This window comes from Aulonocara stuartgranti (assembly GCF_965226115.1).
Source record: "Aulonocara stuartgranti genome assembly, chromosome: 23".
NCBI classification, from domain to species: Eukaryota; Metazoa; Chordata; class Actinopteri; order Cichliformes; family Cichlidae; genus Aulonocara; species Aulonocara stuartgranti.
In genome coordinates, this window is record NC_138958.1 from 3,470,253 (window position 1) to 3,489,437 (window position 19,185).

The following is a 19,185-nucleotide window of genomic DNA, read 5'->3' on the forward strand; positions in this document are numbered from 1 at the left end:
AGGAGAATGAGAGCAAAAGGAAGTGGGACTAGAAGCAGAGACAAAGGAGAGGCAATATTCCTAACACTGGTGCTGTGTTGTGATTTCTGCAATGTGTGGTTTTGTATACAGGTATTGCTCAAAGAGTGGTGTGTGTAATCATTAGCATCTGTGCTTATGGGTGGTTGTATATTTTTTTGGAGTGTTCATGCATGTGTTTCTGTTGTGGGTATTAACTGCAATAAAGATTTGGAAGAAAGCCGTGATCTGGATTGCTGTAGCTCATGCCAGATGTCACGAGTTGAAAGTGCTGCTTACCTTCAAGTACGCAAAAGATACATTCAACAAAAAAAGGGCGCCAAAGGGTATTAAAACTATTTTGGCAATGCTCTGACATTGGAGATTACATATAAGAGTTTTATGCTTGAATGTTGCCTTTACAGCCCCTGACAGGTTACATGATTCTCTAGGAATGAAACAGAGGGGATCAGGTCTTGAGGGCCTCCTTGATAAAACTGTGCGAAACAACAGTGAAGCTAACACACAAGAACATCCGCACAACTTTGATGTGGTCTTGTGTTGTGTATGTTTCCACACTAATGTATTCAAGGTGCTTTTGGATTTTGGATGGGGGGTAAAATTTTAAACAACTGGAGGCTTTTGAAATAGCTCCGCCACTACTGCATGCACATGCAAACATACAGTGCAGTTTAAAAGAAAAGGGTTGTTTTTTTTTAATCTTTTTGGGAGCTTCTCTTTGGGGAACAGGGAAGAGACAGTGCACTTATCCTTGTAGGGATGTTATTTCAACTTGCTTACTTTTATCGTTCAGTCACCCTAGGGTGCTGTGAACCCAAATCTCCTTTTGTATTCAGTAGCTGAAACCCACAGGAGGAAGCCAGCTTGGCCCAGAGAAACCCAGCAGTGTTGTCCTGGGTCAGAGGTCTAGCTCTTCTCTTTCAGGTAATGAAACACAAGCAGCTCTCAGGGAGAAGAGATTGGTTGAGGGGAACACACCACTCTGAACTGTTTTCTTTATAAGGAACTGTTTAAACAGGCAGTAATAAAAGCAGTGTGAAATAACTGAATTTCCATTCTCTTCTGATGGCTTGAGTTTATACCAAAGGTACAACAAAGCTCTTAGTTATTTACTAATAAAATAAATCAATTACAAGGGAACTCCTTGGACAGATCTGATGGGCTAAATTAGGGCTGTTTGATATAACGATATATATCGGATGACGATATAAAAACGTCTATGTTTCATTTTATGCTATCGTTTGTTTCATGGTGTCGCAAAATAAACTGTTTACTGCAATATTTTTTCATCGTTTTGATGGTCACTGTAGTGTTTATATTAATTTAAAGTTAAAGTTCTCTCTTTCTCTTATATTTTATATAACCACACTACAGACGGACAAGCGCCTGTTTTTATGCGTTGTGGTTAGCAACAACGAAGATAACACCATTGCGTGCCCGCTTGTTTATGTTCCACTTAAACCTTTCACAATAAAGCTCAAGACCCTGTTGAGACTTTTCAAAATAAACTGAATCACGTGAAAGATGCAGAGTATTTACAGATGAGAATTAAAAAAGAGCCGCCAGGTGCTCAAAAATAAACCTTAGACTCAAACGTTAGAACAGGCTTTTCCCCGCAGCACGCCGTGTAATAAATACTCACAAAGAAAACAGCGGCCGTTACAACTTATGTCTAAAAATGTATCGTTTCATGCATCGGTTAAAACCCTCGACTCCAGCTACACAACGCGCAGCTGGAAACACTTCACGCAAGTCGAGCTGCCCGAGATTCACAGAATTTACAGAAAATGTTACATTTTTGTGATTTATATGGTTATCGGACGATAGATGTCTTATATCGGGATATGAGATTTTGGTCATATCGCACAGCCCTAGGCTAAATGTGACTTGCATCTGTATTAGCCTATTACCCTTCTGATAGTCCAATTTCAAGAGCCGGGAAGTCGTTCATTCAACTTCTAGATCACTTTACACTTGCACAACACAGAAGAGCCACCTCCACAGGACAAGACTCAGCAGTCCATCTGCATCTTAAGGATAAAGGACACTCTTTCGAGGATGCCAATGTTCCCATTTTGGACAGAGAGGACAGATGGTTTGAAAGAGGAGTGAAAGAAGCATCTATGTCCACTGTGAGCGACCATCTTTGAACAGAGGCGGGGGTTTACGACACCAACTCTCTGCCATCTATAATCCAGTTTTGAGATCCCTTCCCAGACGCCTTAACGCCCACTCACATCCTGGGCCATCTGACCTCAGGAATTCGCATGATAAGGTGGGGCCAGGTTTCACAATGAACACACCCGAAACTCTGGCTGATTGGGACCCACGCCCAGTTTCCCACTTTGGCTCAGGCGATTAGAGGATCATCAGGGGGTCCTTTTGTCCCTCTGTGGGGGGTCACTCCCACTAGGTTTATATCTGGGACTCTCCACCATTTGACCTTAGAACTGAAGAAGCTTCTCGGATGAGAGGTGAAACGTCTTCAAGCAACTTAAAGAAGTCCAGACACTTTTCTTTGCAAGCTCCTTTGACTACGATGACCTGGACGACTGAGAACCTTCACAGACATCACTTTACACTGATATCGCGAGCTAATCGCAATCCTCTTGCTATCAGCCACAATATCTAATTTGATTGGTCATATTTTTGATACGATGCCAACAACCAAGCAACTCTTGTGGCAGAATTTTCTGGCTTCTGGGGCTGTTTTTTTTCCCAACTTCAGCTGGTTTTCATGGAAACTCATTTTTCATATTATACTGACATCACATCAATGCACAGAAATGTAGACAAACCTCAGACCAAACTGCAGGTGGTCAAGTTGCATTGTGGGCAACATAGACATTTGATTTTGACAAGGAAGAATGTGTGACATAATAACCATTGCAGTATGCTGCCAGTTTGCTATTTTTCTATTTTAATTACCACACAAAACCAATAGACCAGCAACAACATGTGTTTTTAGTCATTTTATTTATGTAATCTTTAACTCTTGTTAGCTGCTGGTTTCACTCACAAAGATAATGTCGCAGGATAATATTAAATCACATCATTTAACTACAAGAAACTACAAAAACTGCCTTATTAAAATAAGCAGTCATGTGCAGGAAACTAAGACTAAATAGGAAAAAAGGAAATGACTTTCTGCTATTTCCCTTGCTCTTTGCCTTTCTTCTTGGAATTGGTATGTTTTCAGTGCCATTTGCCTGTCTTACTATTTGTCAACAAGATTAAAGAAAACCAACAAGCAAGACTTCATAAAATTGAGTGGAGAGGTAAAGGAGAGGAACCGTTGAAATTCTGATGTGGGTCCAGAATAAGGAGTGAATCAACATATTAAGAAATGGGGCAGTTTTTGCACAGAATTACTTCACATAATTTCCTTGGGGATTATTAAAGTATTCTGATCATCTATCAGAGGAAAAATGACAACTCATTACATTTTGGTGGTGATCTGGTAAACTGTAGGGTATATACTGTTTAGATGTTTTTACCTGCTCAGAGAGTTGTTTTCCTTGTTCACGAGGCCAAAAACATAACTATACATAGATATCCAATCAGAGACAAACATAAGAGAAAAAGGGGAAACACTGTGAAGGAACACACTATCTCAGCTCTCTGTCCTGGTGCTGGCAAGCCTTTGCTAAGCTTTAATACACCTGACTGCTGCCTGGTTACAGCCAACACCCATGCCAGGCCTTACCCATACATTTCATGCTCACTTTCCCAAACTCTCCACTACACAACTGGAGAAGAATCACCTCCATATGTGCAACACATGCTCATCACAGAGAACAAGGCTTTGTTCGTCTTTCACACTTTCAGCTCTATTTGGCCTTTGTACTCAGACCTCTTTCTTTTCGCCCTTTGTTCGTTGTCTCGCTCTGAGTTTGCAGGAACATGGAACAATGTGTCATTGCTTTACTGAGACAAAATGCAAGGAGTTGAGGAGATTGGACAAGAAGGTGGAGAAAATATGGAAGCAGACAGAATGAATATGTGACCATGTTTCCTTTTTTAGCTTTATAAAACGACTGCTCTGTGTGTCTTTTGTTTTTAGTGACTCCTGTGTACTTACTTCTAAAGTAAATCATATTTTGCTTCTTTGCCAGATTTCAGAGTTTGGCCTCCACACTCTGACACTTCCTTCTGCAGTTCTTTAGCTATAAGCACTACTCACATTCTTCAACATTCTCAGTTCCAGTACCTTGTCATCGGCACCTACTCATTATATGCTTCAGACCCATAAAACCCTCAGACAAGCTAACACTACTGCTAGCTAACAGCCAGGATTTAATGCACTTCAAGGTCAATTGTTGTAATGTACACACAAGTTGATAAACGACATTTTCTTAAACTTAAAAAGATCTCTGGGATTTTTTTAATGCTCATTATCCTTCCCAACCCCTGCTCTCTGTTTTCCCTCCAAAGCTTGCTAATGAATTTTTGGAGTGCTGAACTCAGATTGCAGGTTCCAAGACTATCCATGTGCACTTCTCCTTCCAGCTTTGTTCTTATAAAGCTTTTATTTAATTACAATTGGAGTTTCCCACGCATGTATTAGAAGAGATTAGGAAAAAAAGAGAACTTAGACCTGCAGTAGTAAACTATGTGGTGAAAACGGTCAGTATTTGTTATTTTGAAAAGGTCTGGCTATAAAAAAGTTGGTCTGTCAGAGTGAGTCGATCACTTCAGTGTGAGAACAACCACTCTGTTAGTCAACGTGTGCATGCGCGCGCGCACACACACACACACACACACACACACACACACACACACACACACACACACACACACACACACACACACACACACACACACACACACAGGGAATGTTTGCGTTTTTCCTCTCACTGCCTCTTTCTCCGTCTTTGCGTCCCCTGTGGTGACTGACGTGCTCTTTCATTCAGTCCAGCACATAACTTGAGCACCATGGTTACAGCTGCAGAGATGTTCCTTTCCCTTCCCAGGGGACAATATTGAAATAACATCTCCCCTACCAACACAACCAACCATGGTCTTGACATCTCGCCAGTTGTGTCCAGATCTGTCTGGTCCAATGTAAAGAAAAGTATTGAAGTTGGCTGCATAGCAAAAATCCTTGCAGGTGTGCAAGGTTTACCAGCTTCTGACCCTGAGTCTGGCCAGGACCTACTGGCCAAAAGCCCTGTGGGTCAAGGACCTGGAGCCGTGGCAACTTACCGGCACAAAATCAGCTTCAACAGCAGCAAAATTTGCTTGTCTGGCGATGGACCAGATAGCATTCGCTCCTCTGGGTCTGGCATCACACCTCAACATTACCTGGAGTTTAGAACAATGAACTTCATTTCTGATGCAAACAAAAATTGAGTCATACAGAGTCATTACTACAGCAGCAGTGGGGCTCCTGGATTTGAGAAGTCTTGTGTTAAAATATAAGCTAAAGAAAGCCTCGAAGTCATATGTTTACAGAACTGAAATGGTCACAGGTTTGATCAAGGCACTCTTATGTGCCTCTGGCAGGGTGACAGCACGGTGTTGGATACAGCTGAAGAATATGCTGGATGAAACATGTCAAAACAAATATATAAGATCTGACTCCTGCTATACAACAGGAAGAAAGGCACAGAGATCAGGCCCTGGCAGAGAGATAAGAGGAGGATGCAGTAGACAAAAAACAGGATGATGACAGAGTTATGTGTGCCGTTAGCTCATCAGTTGTCTCCTTGCATTATGAAACAAAAGCGGATTAAAGTGAAAAGGAGCCCACAAGACTTGTTAGCAAACACAATAACCTCAGAGAGAAGGAGAGAGAGTCACAAGGTTGAGCTTAGAGCTTGGTTGTGATTATCCCAACGTAAAGGTTACATGGAGTTTAAACATGCAATGTGCCCAATATGGGCATATATGATTGCGAAAACACTGCTTAATTGCAGGAATTACGACTTAAAAATTTTTGACATGGGGCTCAATCAGTTGTGCAGCTGTATCGGTCTTAAGCTGCTCTACAAATCATCTGGGGCTGGATGCTGACGTTCTCCCTGCAGTATTTTCCAAAGCACTAGTCAGGTTTCTTGGCAATTAGGATCACAGGCATGGATCAGTCTGGTTTAGTTTGAAGATATGTTGATGTTGTAATCACATCAGCTGAAACCTCTGTCTTATTGGGTGCAATGTAGAACTATGTGAATTGCAATACAATACAGGAAGAAAAAAACGTTTTCTTTCAAATGCACCTCTGGTTCCTGTAAGAGAGCTTAGCACTGACTGACAGGTCGGTCTTGATTGCCAGGCCAGTCAGAAGTGGCGTGAGATTGTAGAGGGTGGGAGCAGGGAGATTAACCCCTGGTGTCTAGGACAGCTGTGGAGGTTTTGGGCTGGCTAGCGGCTGCACGCTATAAATTCTCTCTAAAGAGGGTTTACTTTCGATTTTAATGGGTGCTATAAATTTTCTGCAACCTGGTCCTGGTGAAAGAGAAAGGAGGCTTATTTTTAAAGGGCCTCTTTCTCTTTCAATCTCTTCAGCTCTACCTTTCTTCCCTGTTCTTTCTTTCCTTCAGGAAAAAGTCAATGGCTCCTTGCCATGCATTTTGTGGTCTGCTTTTACCTGTAGTCAGCTTGTATGAAAAGCGTATGAAAATTTCCTGAAAGAAATTAAAACCCTGCAAAAGAATAAGTATTCTGCAGCAGACACTGAGTATAATAGCTTCATTGTATATTAAGGTCAATATATTTTTTAAAGAGGAACACTGGCTACGCCTGCACAATTTCTACACCTTTGTGGCAAATTCCTCTTGGGTGCACAGCAGAGGAAACTGAGTTTGTGGATGCAGAAAGTAACAGCGCCCTTCGTATGTTTCCATGTCTCTACCTGTAGGTGCTGTTTGCCTTGAACCAGACGCTGCTGCAGCACGAGGGTGTTCGAGCGGGCAGCCTCCAAGGTTCCTACACCACAGAGGACCTCATTTCACACTACAACTGTGGTGACCTCAGCGCTATCATCTTAAACCATGACACCTCACAGGTTGATTCATTTAAGGACTGCTCACCACATTGTAAAAAATATCATCACTTGTGGTTCACTTTTTAGGACTGATTTCAATAGCTTTGTGTCAAAATTCTTCAAAACCAGTTAAAACAAGTTTTTTGTGGCAAAAAGAAACAACATAAAGACTCTAAAATAAATTGCCTGCCTAATATAATACAAAGGATCTAATACCGTTAATCCACTTTGTCAAACCTTACAAAGTTTTACAACATTTCTCACATATTTCCAAATTCCAAAGTTTTGCATGGTCAGACAGCAACATACTGGTAAAGTTGGAATGTTTGGCTACAGTGAAAAAGTTGGATAATAAGTTACTTTCATGCTGGTATCACATTACCAATGTTAGGATTGTTACTGAAAAAAGTAAGATATTACACATTACAAGTTACTTTTCTACATTACATAATCACTTATTGGACAAAGTAACTAATTTGATTACTTTTGCATTACTAAGTAAAATGACCTAAAATGTACTGTCACATAATCCGTCGTTTTTTAATTTCTCTCAGCCAGTTTTAGGCAAACTAAGAGCTAGCTGTTTTGAAGATTCTGCACTGATCTCAACTCACTTGCATACTCAGTGCAGTACAGTTTACCAGATTAATCACACCTGTGCATGTAACATCATCCTCTGCACACTATATTTAAGCTGCAGACCTACACATTCATTATTTTTCTACCGAGAGAACTGAAAAGAATGGGAACCTGCATTCGCTGCCAAACAATGATGAATGGTTCCAGGTTTGCTTCCAGGCATAAAAACATGTTAAACTATATGAATATGTGTTTTAGGTCATGTCACTGATTTTTTCTTTCTTTCTTTTTTAATAGTGACCTAAGGTATCATGCAAGTGAGACTTGCTTTGATACCCTGCTGTAAACTTTTAACCATCAAAGACAACTTTCTTAAATTCATTTGCAGAAACTACCAAAATATTTATTTATTAACTTTGCAATTTTTTAAAGCAGAAAAAAGGCGAACCTTTGAACTTCTAAGTTAGCTATGTTTTGCTGGAAAAGGGAATCGTCTACTTATCGTTCCTGATTCACTAAAAATCCTCACAGAAAATACTAGCTAGTGGTAGCAAAACATCTGTAACAGTGCTCAGAACTTGAATCTGTCAGATCCTCGATTTGAGTTGGCAAACTTCTCATACCCACTTCTGTGCCATTACACTATCGTCACCTCGAACTTTTGGGCTTACACGTCAATTCCACAAATCTGCACATTGCCATATTAATCCTTCTCAGCCTCAAGTTACTTGATAGTCTGACACTTTAATAGCTCTGGACTCCACTGTAAATACACCATCTAACCTCCTCCAACTTATTTCCTAACATAGCCTTTGCTCCTTTGGTGATGGTCTCTTAATCAGTCTTCATACCCAGCTGTCAAGAGGCCATTCGGCATTAAGTACACGCACACACACACACACACACACACGCACACATACCTACAAATACATGTGGTAGACACAACATGTAGTGGCTCTCAATCCATCTCTGCCTTTTAAATGCAGATTTGCTCAAACGCTCTCCTCATAAGTCAATTATGCTGTGTCAACCTTCCTCACTGATCCTTAAGTCCCATTAAACCCAAAAGACCATGTAACCTCAACTCACTGCTCGAGTTCCACATCATATCCACTAGAGACACACACTATATGAAAAAACTTACTGTACACACAAACTCACAATGCCTTTACAATTCAGCGCTGACAAATGACATGCGATTGCTTTTTTTTCTCCGTGTTTCTATGCCTGTCTCTCTCATTGTCTGCTTTTATACACCTTTTTCTTCCTGTGAGCCATGAAGGGCTGTTAGCCACTATTTCACCTGCAGTTTAACTCATACCAGTTTGCCCCTGCTCCTCATGTCATAATAACATGTATTAACATTCCCCAACATATGCTACAGCAATCAGATGCCTGACTTCAGAGCTCACTTCTGTAGCCTAATGATCTATTGCAGGTTTGTGTGTCTGTGTGAATGTGAGCTTCCAGAGCTGTAAAAGGACAGGTGTTTTTTGATAGATAGGACTTAATCCAGTGGCCCCCGCTCCGACACCCCTGATGCTCTTTCAGTTCAATCTTCTTCAAATAAGAAAGAGGCCGATGGCAGGCCAGAGACCACAAGTGAGTGGAACGGTGTAAGAGAGGTTAATGTGTTTCAGCATTCAACCGGTCCCAAATTCATCAGAAAAACAGAGTGCAAGTGAGACAGAAGAAAAACTGAAATGCAAAAGAAGTAAGATGAATGCATTCATTTAAGTAAACACATAAAAAAAATGAAGAAAACAAAAGACATAGGCAAAAGTTACCTGGAGATGTAAACCATCAAAATGTAGACTGATGTGCCAAGATGAAAAATTATGTCTCAAAGGTTTAGTTTTCCACATCTGTTATGTTTCTGCATAATTTATATGGTAATATATGACTGAAAATGTTCTTAAATACTGTATTACTCTGGGTTGTCCCTACAAGTTGTTATCACTTCAGTGCCACGAAAAAAAAGAAAGAAAGAGCAGAAGAGAAGAGAAAGGGGATTTCAAACAGCTGAATCCGAAGGGAAAGGAAAAAATAGAAGTAAACGGCTGGCAGGATATGTACGAGAACATGAGTGCAGAGCAGTACCAGTGGTGGGGAAGGGAGAAAATATCTTGCTGTCACTATGTGTTTCCTGTGGACGTTGGGATGGAGAGCAGCTAATGGCTTTTCATGTGATAACTTATCTGCATTTACCGTTACACTCCTACCTTGACCCCTCTTTGACCGAACCCTTTTTTTCCTTGTCTTGAAACACTCACACGATCCTCTCTCATCAGCCATGAAGTCTTTCTGCACCTTTTTCTTCAGCTCTCTCTTTAAACTTTTCCATAACTTTCTTCCAAGTTTGCATTATTTTATTTATGAATCGTATAGAGCTGTCAATCTGGGTAAACCTGCGTCATTCACCCTGACAAAACACAGATAAAAAAGGCCTTGGGCTACAGATAATTGTGTAAATGCGCTTTTGTTTCTTTCTGCCTTTTTTGTTCTACTGCTGGGTTATAACAAAAAGCATGTATTTTAATTCAGTGGCATACAAACCGTTCAAATTTAATCAGACCCTGAATTTGAGGGAAAGGTTCTTTTCTTGATCTTTTATTCTAAAACTGTTTTCACACATAAACCTTTCATAGTTTCTGAAGAATGAGGCAAAGATATTTTCCAAAGCTGTCCTTTGTCACATGTAGCAAACACGAAGGAATAGTCCACTGCGCTGCGGCATATATACTGTGTGATTTAGCTAAGGTAGCTGGCTGGATAGATGTATTCATGTATGAGGCAGTGCATATGACACCAATTAACCAGCAGTAAATGAAGTATTGATATGATCTGCTTGGTTTATACATCAGTTCAGGCCAACATTGTACAAACTCTGTAAAAGTGTTCTGGCAGGTTGAAAACAACACATGTATGACTTGACTGCGTGAGACATTTGAGTTCTCACATGTGGCTCCGTCTTGCGAGACCTAGAAAAGATCAGGGCTTCAGTACATGTGTGGAAATGGCTCAGGTTTATGGACAGCGCTTAAATAAAACTTCCTTTAAGCACCTGGCCTTTATTTTTTACTAATATTACAATATAACAGTACATAAAGAGATATCGCCACTGGAAGTGGTAGCACATGATGAAGTTTATCACATTTGTAAAATATATTTACAAAAATCTCCATAACTTCCAGAAGGTTAATGAAGCAGTGAAGATTTGTTTGTGGATATAATAATAGTATGAGACATTTATAGAAAAGCAGAGTAATATATATTCCAACTGTAGACTATGGAAAAAATGACAAACCTCTAAATCCTGGAATGAGAAAATGTTTACTAATGGAAATGTATATTTGTGTAACAAACAAATGAAATTTATCCAGTGTTCTGTTGTAAATTAAGATAACTGAAGTATGAATCAAAACAGACTGAGACGGTGTGACTGAAAGGAAACATCGTATAGATTTTGGATGGATTCTGAAGTGCACCTCGTTCACATGTGGTACAATAAATCCCCTCATGTTTTCAGGCCTGACACACACACATACACATGCTAATTTACGCACCATTTGCAGCTGTTCTACTGTTGTGTAAACTTGTAGCTCAGTTCTAGACAGCAATAGCATGCTTGCACGAGTGTTCCTTGTCACAGTTAAATACAAATCCAGATTAAACACATCTGCATATGTGTAGAGTATGAAAACCAACCTCTTTGTTTCTACATTCCCACCATTATTTAAATCTGTCCTACTTTAAAGTAAGATTGGGCTATATACAATGACTTTGTACAGAACAGACTGGAAGATATAATAACAAACTGTTAGGTAATGATTAGTTTATATTAGTGTGACTGCATAGTAATCACTTTCTTAAGTAATTAAATCAGCCGCTGAGTGGAACAAACTGCTAACAACTTTACTAACTAAATAAGATCTTCATCACTTGATGTTTCTCTGTTGCTTACACTGCGTCCTCTGTAAGTAAAGAAGAGCTTTGAATGAATGCCTTATAATTAGACCCTTAGTAAATAATCAGCCAAGGAGAAAAGCCTTTCCATGGAATTCCAATTTTCTTGTTATGGCAGATTTTTATTTACTTTGGAATGTAATGAGAGATATTGGGAAAAAATCTAGCTCAATAAGAAAATAGTGCTTACATTTACAAAAATATCTTTATTACTGTCAGTGTGTGATAGATCTGTAGAGGGAATCAATCTAAAAGTATGTATTCAAGTCATATAAGGAGGGCGAGATACAGAGAGATACATTTTCTATCCTAGGGCTTAAGGAACTGGACATCTCAAATCCTGAGTCCACCGCCAACCCCCCCCCCCCCCCCCCCCCCCCACTCCCCACTCATCTTCACAGATTAACGACTGATGGAGGAAAAAGTGGAACAGAGCCAGGTCTCTCTGTCTGTCTGGCTGCTAATGTATCAAACAGTAATTAACACATTTACACTTCACAATATATTGAACTGAGGCATACACACTTGTAGTGTCTTTCATGTAGCGCACATACCACACCTATAAACACATTTGTGTAAACAGTTTTCGTCATACATGCACACACACACACACACACACACACACACACACAGAAATGTTAAACCTATATACACACACAGATGGCGCTGACACTTCTCCTTCCAACTCCTTCATTTGTTAATGCTTTCTCATGTAAAGATCAGTCTACAGCGCAGGGCGTTGCGCTGGTCAGTTTCTGTCAAGCTGTCACATCAGAAACACTTCTGGCTGCCAGGTGTCACACTCACATGGGCACCAACACCACCATTCAGCCCTCTTCTTTCTTTCCATCCCACTTTTCTTTAACGCTCTTTCTTTCTTTTTATGTTTTATTTAAAATTTGAGTGATTCATTTACTATTAATTCTGCCATGGATTTTTACCACAAAGGCTTTGAAAGTCCTTTTTCTCACGGTCTTTTTCTTTCTTTCAGCTGCCTCACTTCATCAACAGCTCTTTGCCAGCTCATGACCGCATGACGGCTCAGCAGATTGACAGCTACTTCCGCCAGGAGCTGATCTACAAACGCAACGAGCGAATGGCACGACGAGTTTCTGCCCTGCTGCAGAGAAATCCCAACCAGACTTACTTTTTTGCTTTCGGTGCAGGTAAGACTCTTAGACAGATTGGATTTGTAGGATAGTATCGGTTTAACGCTGCAGAAATAACTTTAATGTTATAGGAACTCACGCAATGACCTTTGACCTGCTGGTTACGAGATTCTTCTCTATTCTACATGTTGAGAGCAACTCCAGGGAGTATGCATTTGCATGTAACTGAAAAATGGAATAGATCAGGTTTACTTTGGTCTGGAACAGAGAATCTGTCAGTTTTAAAGTGTGCTTACAGTGAACAAATTTGCTCTCTTTTCTGCTTGAAAGCAAAACTGGAGAAAAAAAAGCAGGACAATAATAGTGTACAATAGTTCCCAGATCTCTGGCATTCAAAAACTGTGAATCTGTCCAAGTGTACACACACGTGCACACACATACACAGAAGTCTCAATTACAGCCAACTCCCATCTCAGAAATGAAGAAACTGTGAGTTGTTTGTTTCAATTAGCATTCCTGGCTAATGCTGGTAATGTTTCCTGAATAGTGTAGTGTGTCCTAAGGAAAATGTGTGTGTGTGTGTGTACGTTTGAGAATATACAAACACATGTGTTTGCCCACAAAAACAGGTGGTGGGTGGGTATCTTTGTTTACTGTATGGCTGTGTGCCTGCGTGCATTTGAAAAAGGGTGGCGCTACCTCTAGGATGTGTGTATGTGCATGCATGCGAGTGTGTGTGCGCCACAGTGAACGATTAATACTGAATGCCTAGCTCCTTTTTTTGTTACTCCCTCTGCTCTTTGTGCAGTTTGGACAGGGCCACTGTTGCACCATCCAGCTGCTATTTGTGTGTCCGTGCAGATGTGGCTGAACACTGTTAGTATTTGTGCTCAGACTCTGTGGAGAAACGGATTTCTGTAATATTACTAAATAATAAATGGTGTACATACATGAAGAAAAAATATATATCAGTGGCATGTGGTGACTTTTACAAAAAGACAAGCAAAGATACTGCATTTTATTCTCCCATCAGTCATCCATTAAAGAAAACATGTTTATCCACAATGTGAGTGTACAAATAACCAGAAGAAGCTGCTGATCTCTCGCCCAATTCAAGCTACTGTTAATGGGGAGCACCCATAAAATCGAGATGCCCAACAGATTCTAGTGGAATTGGAGGCAAGCGGAGGAAAGATGAGACAAATTGCTACCACAAGATGGCAGTAATTTAAAGGGTGGATGCAAAAGAGCAATGACAGACACTTATGGTGTCTATATTTAATTGTAGATTTCACTGGGCAAGCAATGCCCACCTGCCTTGCCCTGACAGAACACGACTGGTATATAGAGCAGTCTGTCATATCATTAAAAGCCATCTGCCTAACATTGTGCAGATCCCTTTGTGGTGCTAAAACAGCTTTGAAGCCTCAGGGCATGGACCAGGGAATTCTGAAGGCTGTCCTGTGGTGTCTGGCACAGGATGTTGGCAATGCATCTTTTTGGTTGTGGATTGGGGTTTACATGGAAATGTAGGGGTCAATCTCTGGGCTCTTCTTCTTGTTTCTTTAGCTATTTCTGAGCCGTTTGGGAGGTGTTACATGTTAAAGTAGATCTAAGTTTCTCAGCAGATCATTGCGTTATAAAGAGATGTCATTCACTTTACCTGTCACAGTTTGTAGTGTTGTGTATAGAAAACATTGAAAAAGAGTGAGAGAATGTGAAAACTATTTTCCAACGTTTGAATGAACTTCTGCCAAGGCACATATTTCTCAATTCACCGTCTAAAATGAGTGTTTTTCACAAAGGAATTCCTTGACGTGAGTTTGTATACAGTAACTAAATGAGCAGAGGGGCAGTGCTGAGAAAATGATGGTGCTCAGTAAAGAAGCCATCTGTAACTAAATATGTCAGCATGTGTGGCTGAGTGTCAGACTAAGCCAGCTTACATTAAACAGACTACCAGCAGTTCATAGCAACAATTCTGAATAAGAGTAAAACACTGGTTTGCAGCACATAAAACTGAAATTATTCATCCCTCACTGCTTTAATGCTATGTAATAATGCTATTTATTACATATATATATCTTTTCCAGGATGTTGAGGAAAATCTGGGTCTTAAATTATCTCGGACAGGTAAAGCCACGATTGTGAATTTGCATTTTTTTTTCTATTAAGTCAATTAAAATATTTTTTTAATGCAGCTTTATGTTCAAGATTAGTCTCTATTAAACATTTTGTGTTAACTTTCCAGTGTGTTCCACGTGGCCTGGATAGATATGAGGTGAACATGTGTTTCAGGTCACCTGCACGCTTTAGCCTTGTGTGTAACAAAGTGACAGCAGGTGTGAAGTGATAGGAACCATTACAGTTAGACTGCAGGGTCCACACACACACACACACACACACACACACACACACACACACACACACACACACACACACACACAGATACAGACACACTTGATTTATTATAGCAGCAGCTAATTATGTGCTCGTACTAGAGATCCTTTCTTCAAAAACAGTCACACTAAATTGGAAATACTGAGTAATTACAGCATGGAATTTTACAGGACTGTTCTATTACACACTATTACAGAATACTTTGATCAATTATTACTAACTTTTAGAGAAATTTGTCAAACCTAGCACAGTGGAAGCCATAAAACATAGATGCTATTTGAAACTTAGATAAATATAGTATGTGTAAATGAAGGGGAGTTCAAAAGGCCACAAAGTTATACAATACTGTTCAATAGTCTGAAGCCACCCCCACTTTTATGATATTTTGTTTCCAAGGGACCAGACTTTTTGGATTTTCTCCAGGTAATAGCTCTCCAGGCTTTATAAAGGTACTTAAAGGATTTTCTTTGCTTTTTCACTGATTTCCAGTTCAGTCCTTATACCTGACCTTTTCAGATCAGTGTTTCTTGGTTTGTTTGTTTTTTTATGTTGGGCCTTAAAATTATCTACAGCAGATGGACAACTACAGTAATGATACAGTAGAAGAAAAAATCCAGCAGATGCATCTCTGAGGACCTGACAGATGAATCTGACCCTTCAGATGATGCATCTACTGGTCACTGAGGTCTCAGTGGAAGAGTCACTGTCAACAAGCCATCATCAACATGTACCGGGGAGATCAGGAGAAAGGAACTACACTCTATAAAACACAGCGGAGGCTCTGTCATTGTTTGGGGCAGAATTTCAGCCAATGGTTTTTGAGATCTTGTCAAAATTGGTGGAATTATGAATGCAGAAGAGTATCGTCAAATTTGGATTCACTGTGCATTAACATTTGGAAAGTGCCGGACTGGCAGTAGCTTTATTTTCCAGTATGACAATGATCCCACACACACTGCCAGTGCAGTAAAAGCATACTTGGGCAGAAAAACACACAATGGAAGACTATCAGTTATGAACTGGCCTCCCCAGAGCCTGGACCTTAACATTATTGAAGCAGGGTGGGATCATCTTGACAGAGAACAGAACAAAAGGCAGCCAATATCAAAAGAAGAGCTTTGAATGTCCTTTAAGAATCCCAGTGAACTATTCCTGAAGACTACTACAGAAATCCTATAGTTAAAGAATGAAGGTGGTCATACTAAATGTTGACTTTAAAGCTCATTAAAACTGTACAAACTTTGTACATGGGCAAACATACGTGTTGGCATATGTTTCCATAAACTGTTAGACCTATTTCCAATTTTCCTAGAAAAATATAAAGAAACAAGGGATGGCTCAAAACTTTTACGCAGTATTGAGTTTCAAAGAATGTTATGAAGATGAAATATTTTCCACCGAAATATTTCAATAATATCACCACACAAATCTTTACTCTTAGAGTGACAGGCCATAAATACTGCAACTAGTGACCACAACTAATAGGACTTAAGTTCTGTTTTCAGGCAGCAAACCACCTTTCTCATGCTCTAAGCAGAAGGCTTCCACATCCTCATGTCTTATATCTGTGTTCAGGATATTGACTCATGTCTTTACAGTCCTGTAACTGTCCCTTTTAGTCCCAGTTGTAACCAAACATGAAATTTTATCACTCAGTGATGCCAGAACGTATTAAGTGACGACACTGGCTCCCAGAAATTTGGCCCTGCCCACATTTCCTTTGAAGATTTTCAAAACCTCTTGAGGTGAGCAGGCCTGCTTTGTGAATGGTGTTCTGCTTATGGTCTAAATATAATCTAACCACAGACCATAGTTTGAGTAATAAAGGGAAATTAAGAAGACGGGGTGTGAGGGTTAAGATTATCCAGACATATAAAATAAAGACAGCCCAGGGAGATGAATTACAGCTACTTTCAGGCCAAACGTGGGCGTGCAATAATGTGATCACATAAAATCCAATCTTTATGGTTAGATCTCAAAACTCACATTAACATGACGTGTTTCAAACCGAAAAAACTAAAGGCAGTGGACTATATACCTTACTTCACAGCATTTTTTTTTGTGGATGACAAAACGGAATAATCTTAACATGGAACTGTTTCTGACAGAGCCATGATGTGTGCTCATGTCTGTTCATGTCGAGTGGGTGTTTTCGTATTTATGCTTTACAGCAGATACATATTAGGAGCCGTTTTCAGCAGCATTTGCCTTGGATCACTTACTTCTAGCATTAACTATGTCTAGAATGTAGTGGACAAACAGAACTTGTGTGAGAACGAGCAGGAGCACCTCTCAGGTCAAGCCCCTCTAAAGTTACAGATGTCATAGTTATTTTTTTCTTTTCACAGGGTAATTAAAGTGTACGATGTGTGTATTAAGTGGTTCAGTCAGGAAATCCATCTCTCCTCAGCTCAGCACCTTACCTCTCAGCCTCCCCCATGCCCTTGCTTTCACTGCACACATACACCTTCCTGTAGCACAAGTGCCTTTTTGGATAAAATGTACGCTTTTTTAACTGCAAAAAGATTTTTTTCCTCTATTGCTCTGCTCTCAGTTTTGAATTCTGCACACACATCTGCAAGTGCATGTTATAACATTTCATTTTCTTCACTTTCAGAAACAGGTTATTTATATAAATTCCAGCAGGCATAACTGAATTATCCCAGGCAATATAAAAGAAACTGACTGAGAGGATTTACTGTCTCACTGTTGGGCCAAGACTTTATGATATCGGTGGTTGATAATGACACCTCCAAATAAATCATTCACAAAATACTCATATATTGTTTGATTCTTAACCAATGACTGTACTGTAGACATTTAATACACTAATAACACTCATTAGTAGCCTGTTTTCAATGGCAATACAGATTGATTATGATTAAAGCAGTGTCCTTTTGATTAAATTTGCCATTTACTGTAACTATAGTATGTATATATTTCCCCCAATGAAAACAAATCCACAAAGTTTTGCAAAGTTATCTTAAAATTTGGGGTAATTATATAAGAATTTCACATTAGCTATCTCAAAATTTTGATTTACTAGCTCAAAATTTCGAGATAAGAACCCAAAATGTTTATTTTGACTGATGGATAGCAATATTCTGTTTTGTTTTGTTTTCCAGTAGCCAAAACAAGCTTCCAAACTGAAACAGCTCTAAACTAGGCTGGTTCTAGCTGTGTGCAGGGGGTAGTTCAGCATAGCTAAACAGTACATCTTACCAGTCTAGAGAAAAATCATTTTGGGTTTTGGTTAGCTAGTGAAGAAAGTATTGATTCTAACATCTTAATTGGTTTGATAGCCTACAGTCCACAGTCTCCCACTCACATACACATAAATGTTCTAGAGCAGTTCCATTTTACCTGTTGTAGATACTTCTGAGACGTTAGATAAGTGTACTAACTTCCTTCATTTTGTAGCCAGTGTCAAAGTGGACCTGAAGTTATTCCCACTTTTCCTTCCCTTTGTCTCCTCACCGTCTCCCATCCTGCTCCTAAGCACCACTATGGTCACTGCTGTTCACTATTACTATCAGTATTATGTAATAGGGACCAATCACGGGCACCCACTATAACATGACGTAGAGTTCTTTGTAAGGATCAGTAAAAGCATCAGAGTTTCCCCCATGGACAAAATGACACAGCAGCCCCAGATGAAAGCAATAAAGGAAAGGCATACCCACAGACAAGTCATACACACAGAATACTTGGTCTGTTGCTATTGCAAACAGATACAAACCTTAACTATTTTCCATCACTCACTCGGCAAAATGCACTCTCTGTCGCCTTCCTCTCAGTCACACACAAACTAAAAACATACACTTATGCAGACTACATGCAGAGTTATCATTTGTGCTGAGGAGTGCTGTGAGAGCATGGCCGTGTGTTGTTCGAGCTCTGTGGTGTGCTTCAGCAGGTTTTCATTTGCCAGTTCCCTGGCAGCCGCTGCCCGCTCTTATTAAAAACATCCCATGGAATTTCCTGACGCTGCCATGGCCTAGACACCACTTCGCACACATACACACACTTACACGTATGTTTATGTTTGTGACACAAAGTCCCATGATCTGCAGATATTTATCACCCAAACGAGCAGTTACTGTCAAAAGTCCACATGTAGTACTGTTT

General features: G+C 39.9%; 1 protein-coding gene across 2 annotated transcripts in view; it reads left to right on the forward strand.

Moving 5' to 3' along the window:
* trabd2b (TraB domain containing 2B) overlaps window positions 1-19,185 on the forward strand; it is a 73,392-nt gene that overhangs the window by 39,340 nt on the left and 14,867 nt on the right. Inside the window, exons 3-4 of one of the 2 annotated variants that reach the window (XM_082522957.1) lie at window positions 6,878-7,024; window positions 12,540-12,714. In XM_082522957.1, coding sequence (XP_082379083.1) covers window positions 6,878-7,024; window positions 12,540-12,714 — 322 coding nt within the window. The remainder of the gene's footprint in view (window positions 1-6,877; window positions 7,025-12,539; window positions 12,715-19,185) is intronic. The other variant, XM_082522958.1, reaches the window with a different exon arrangement.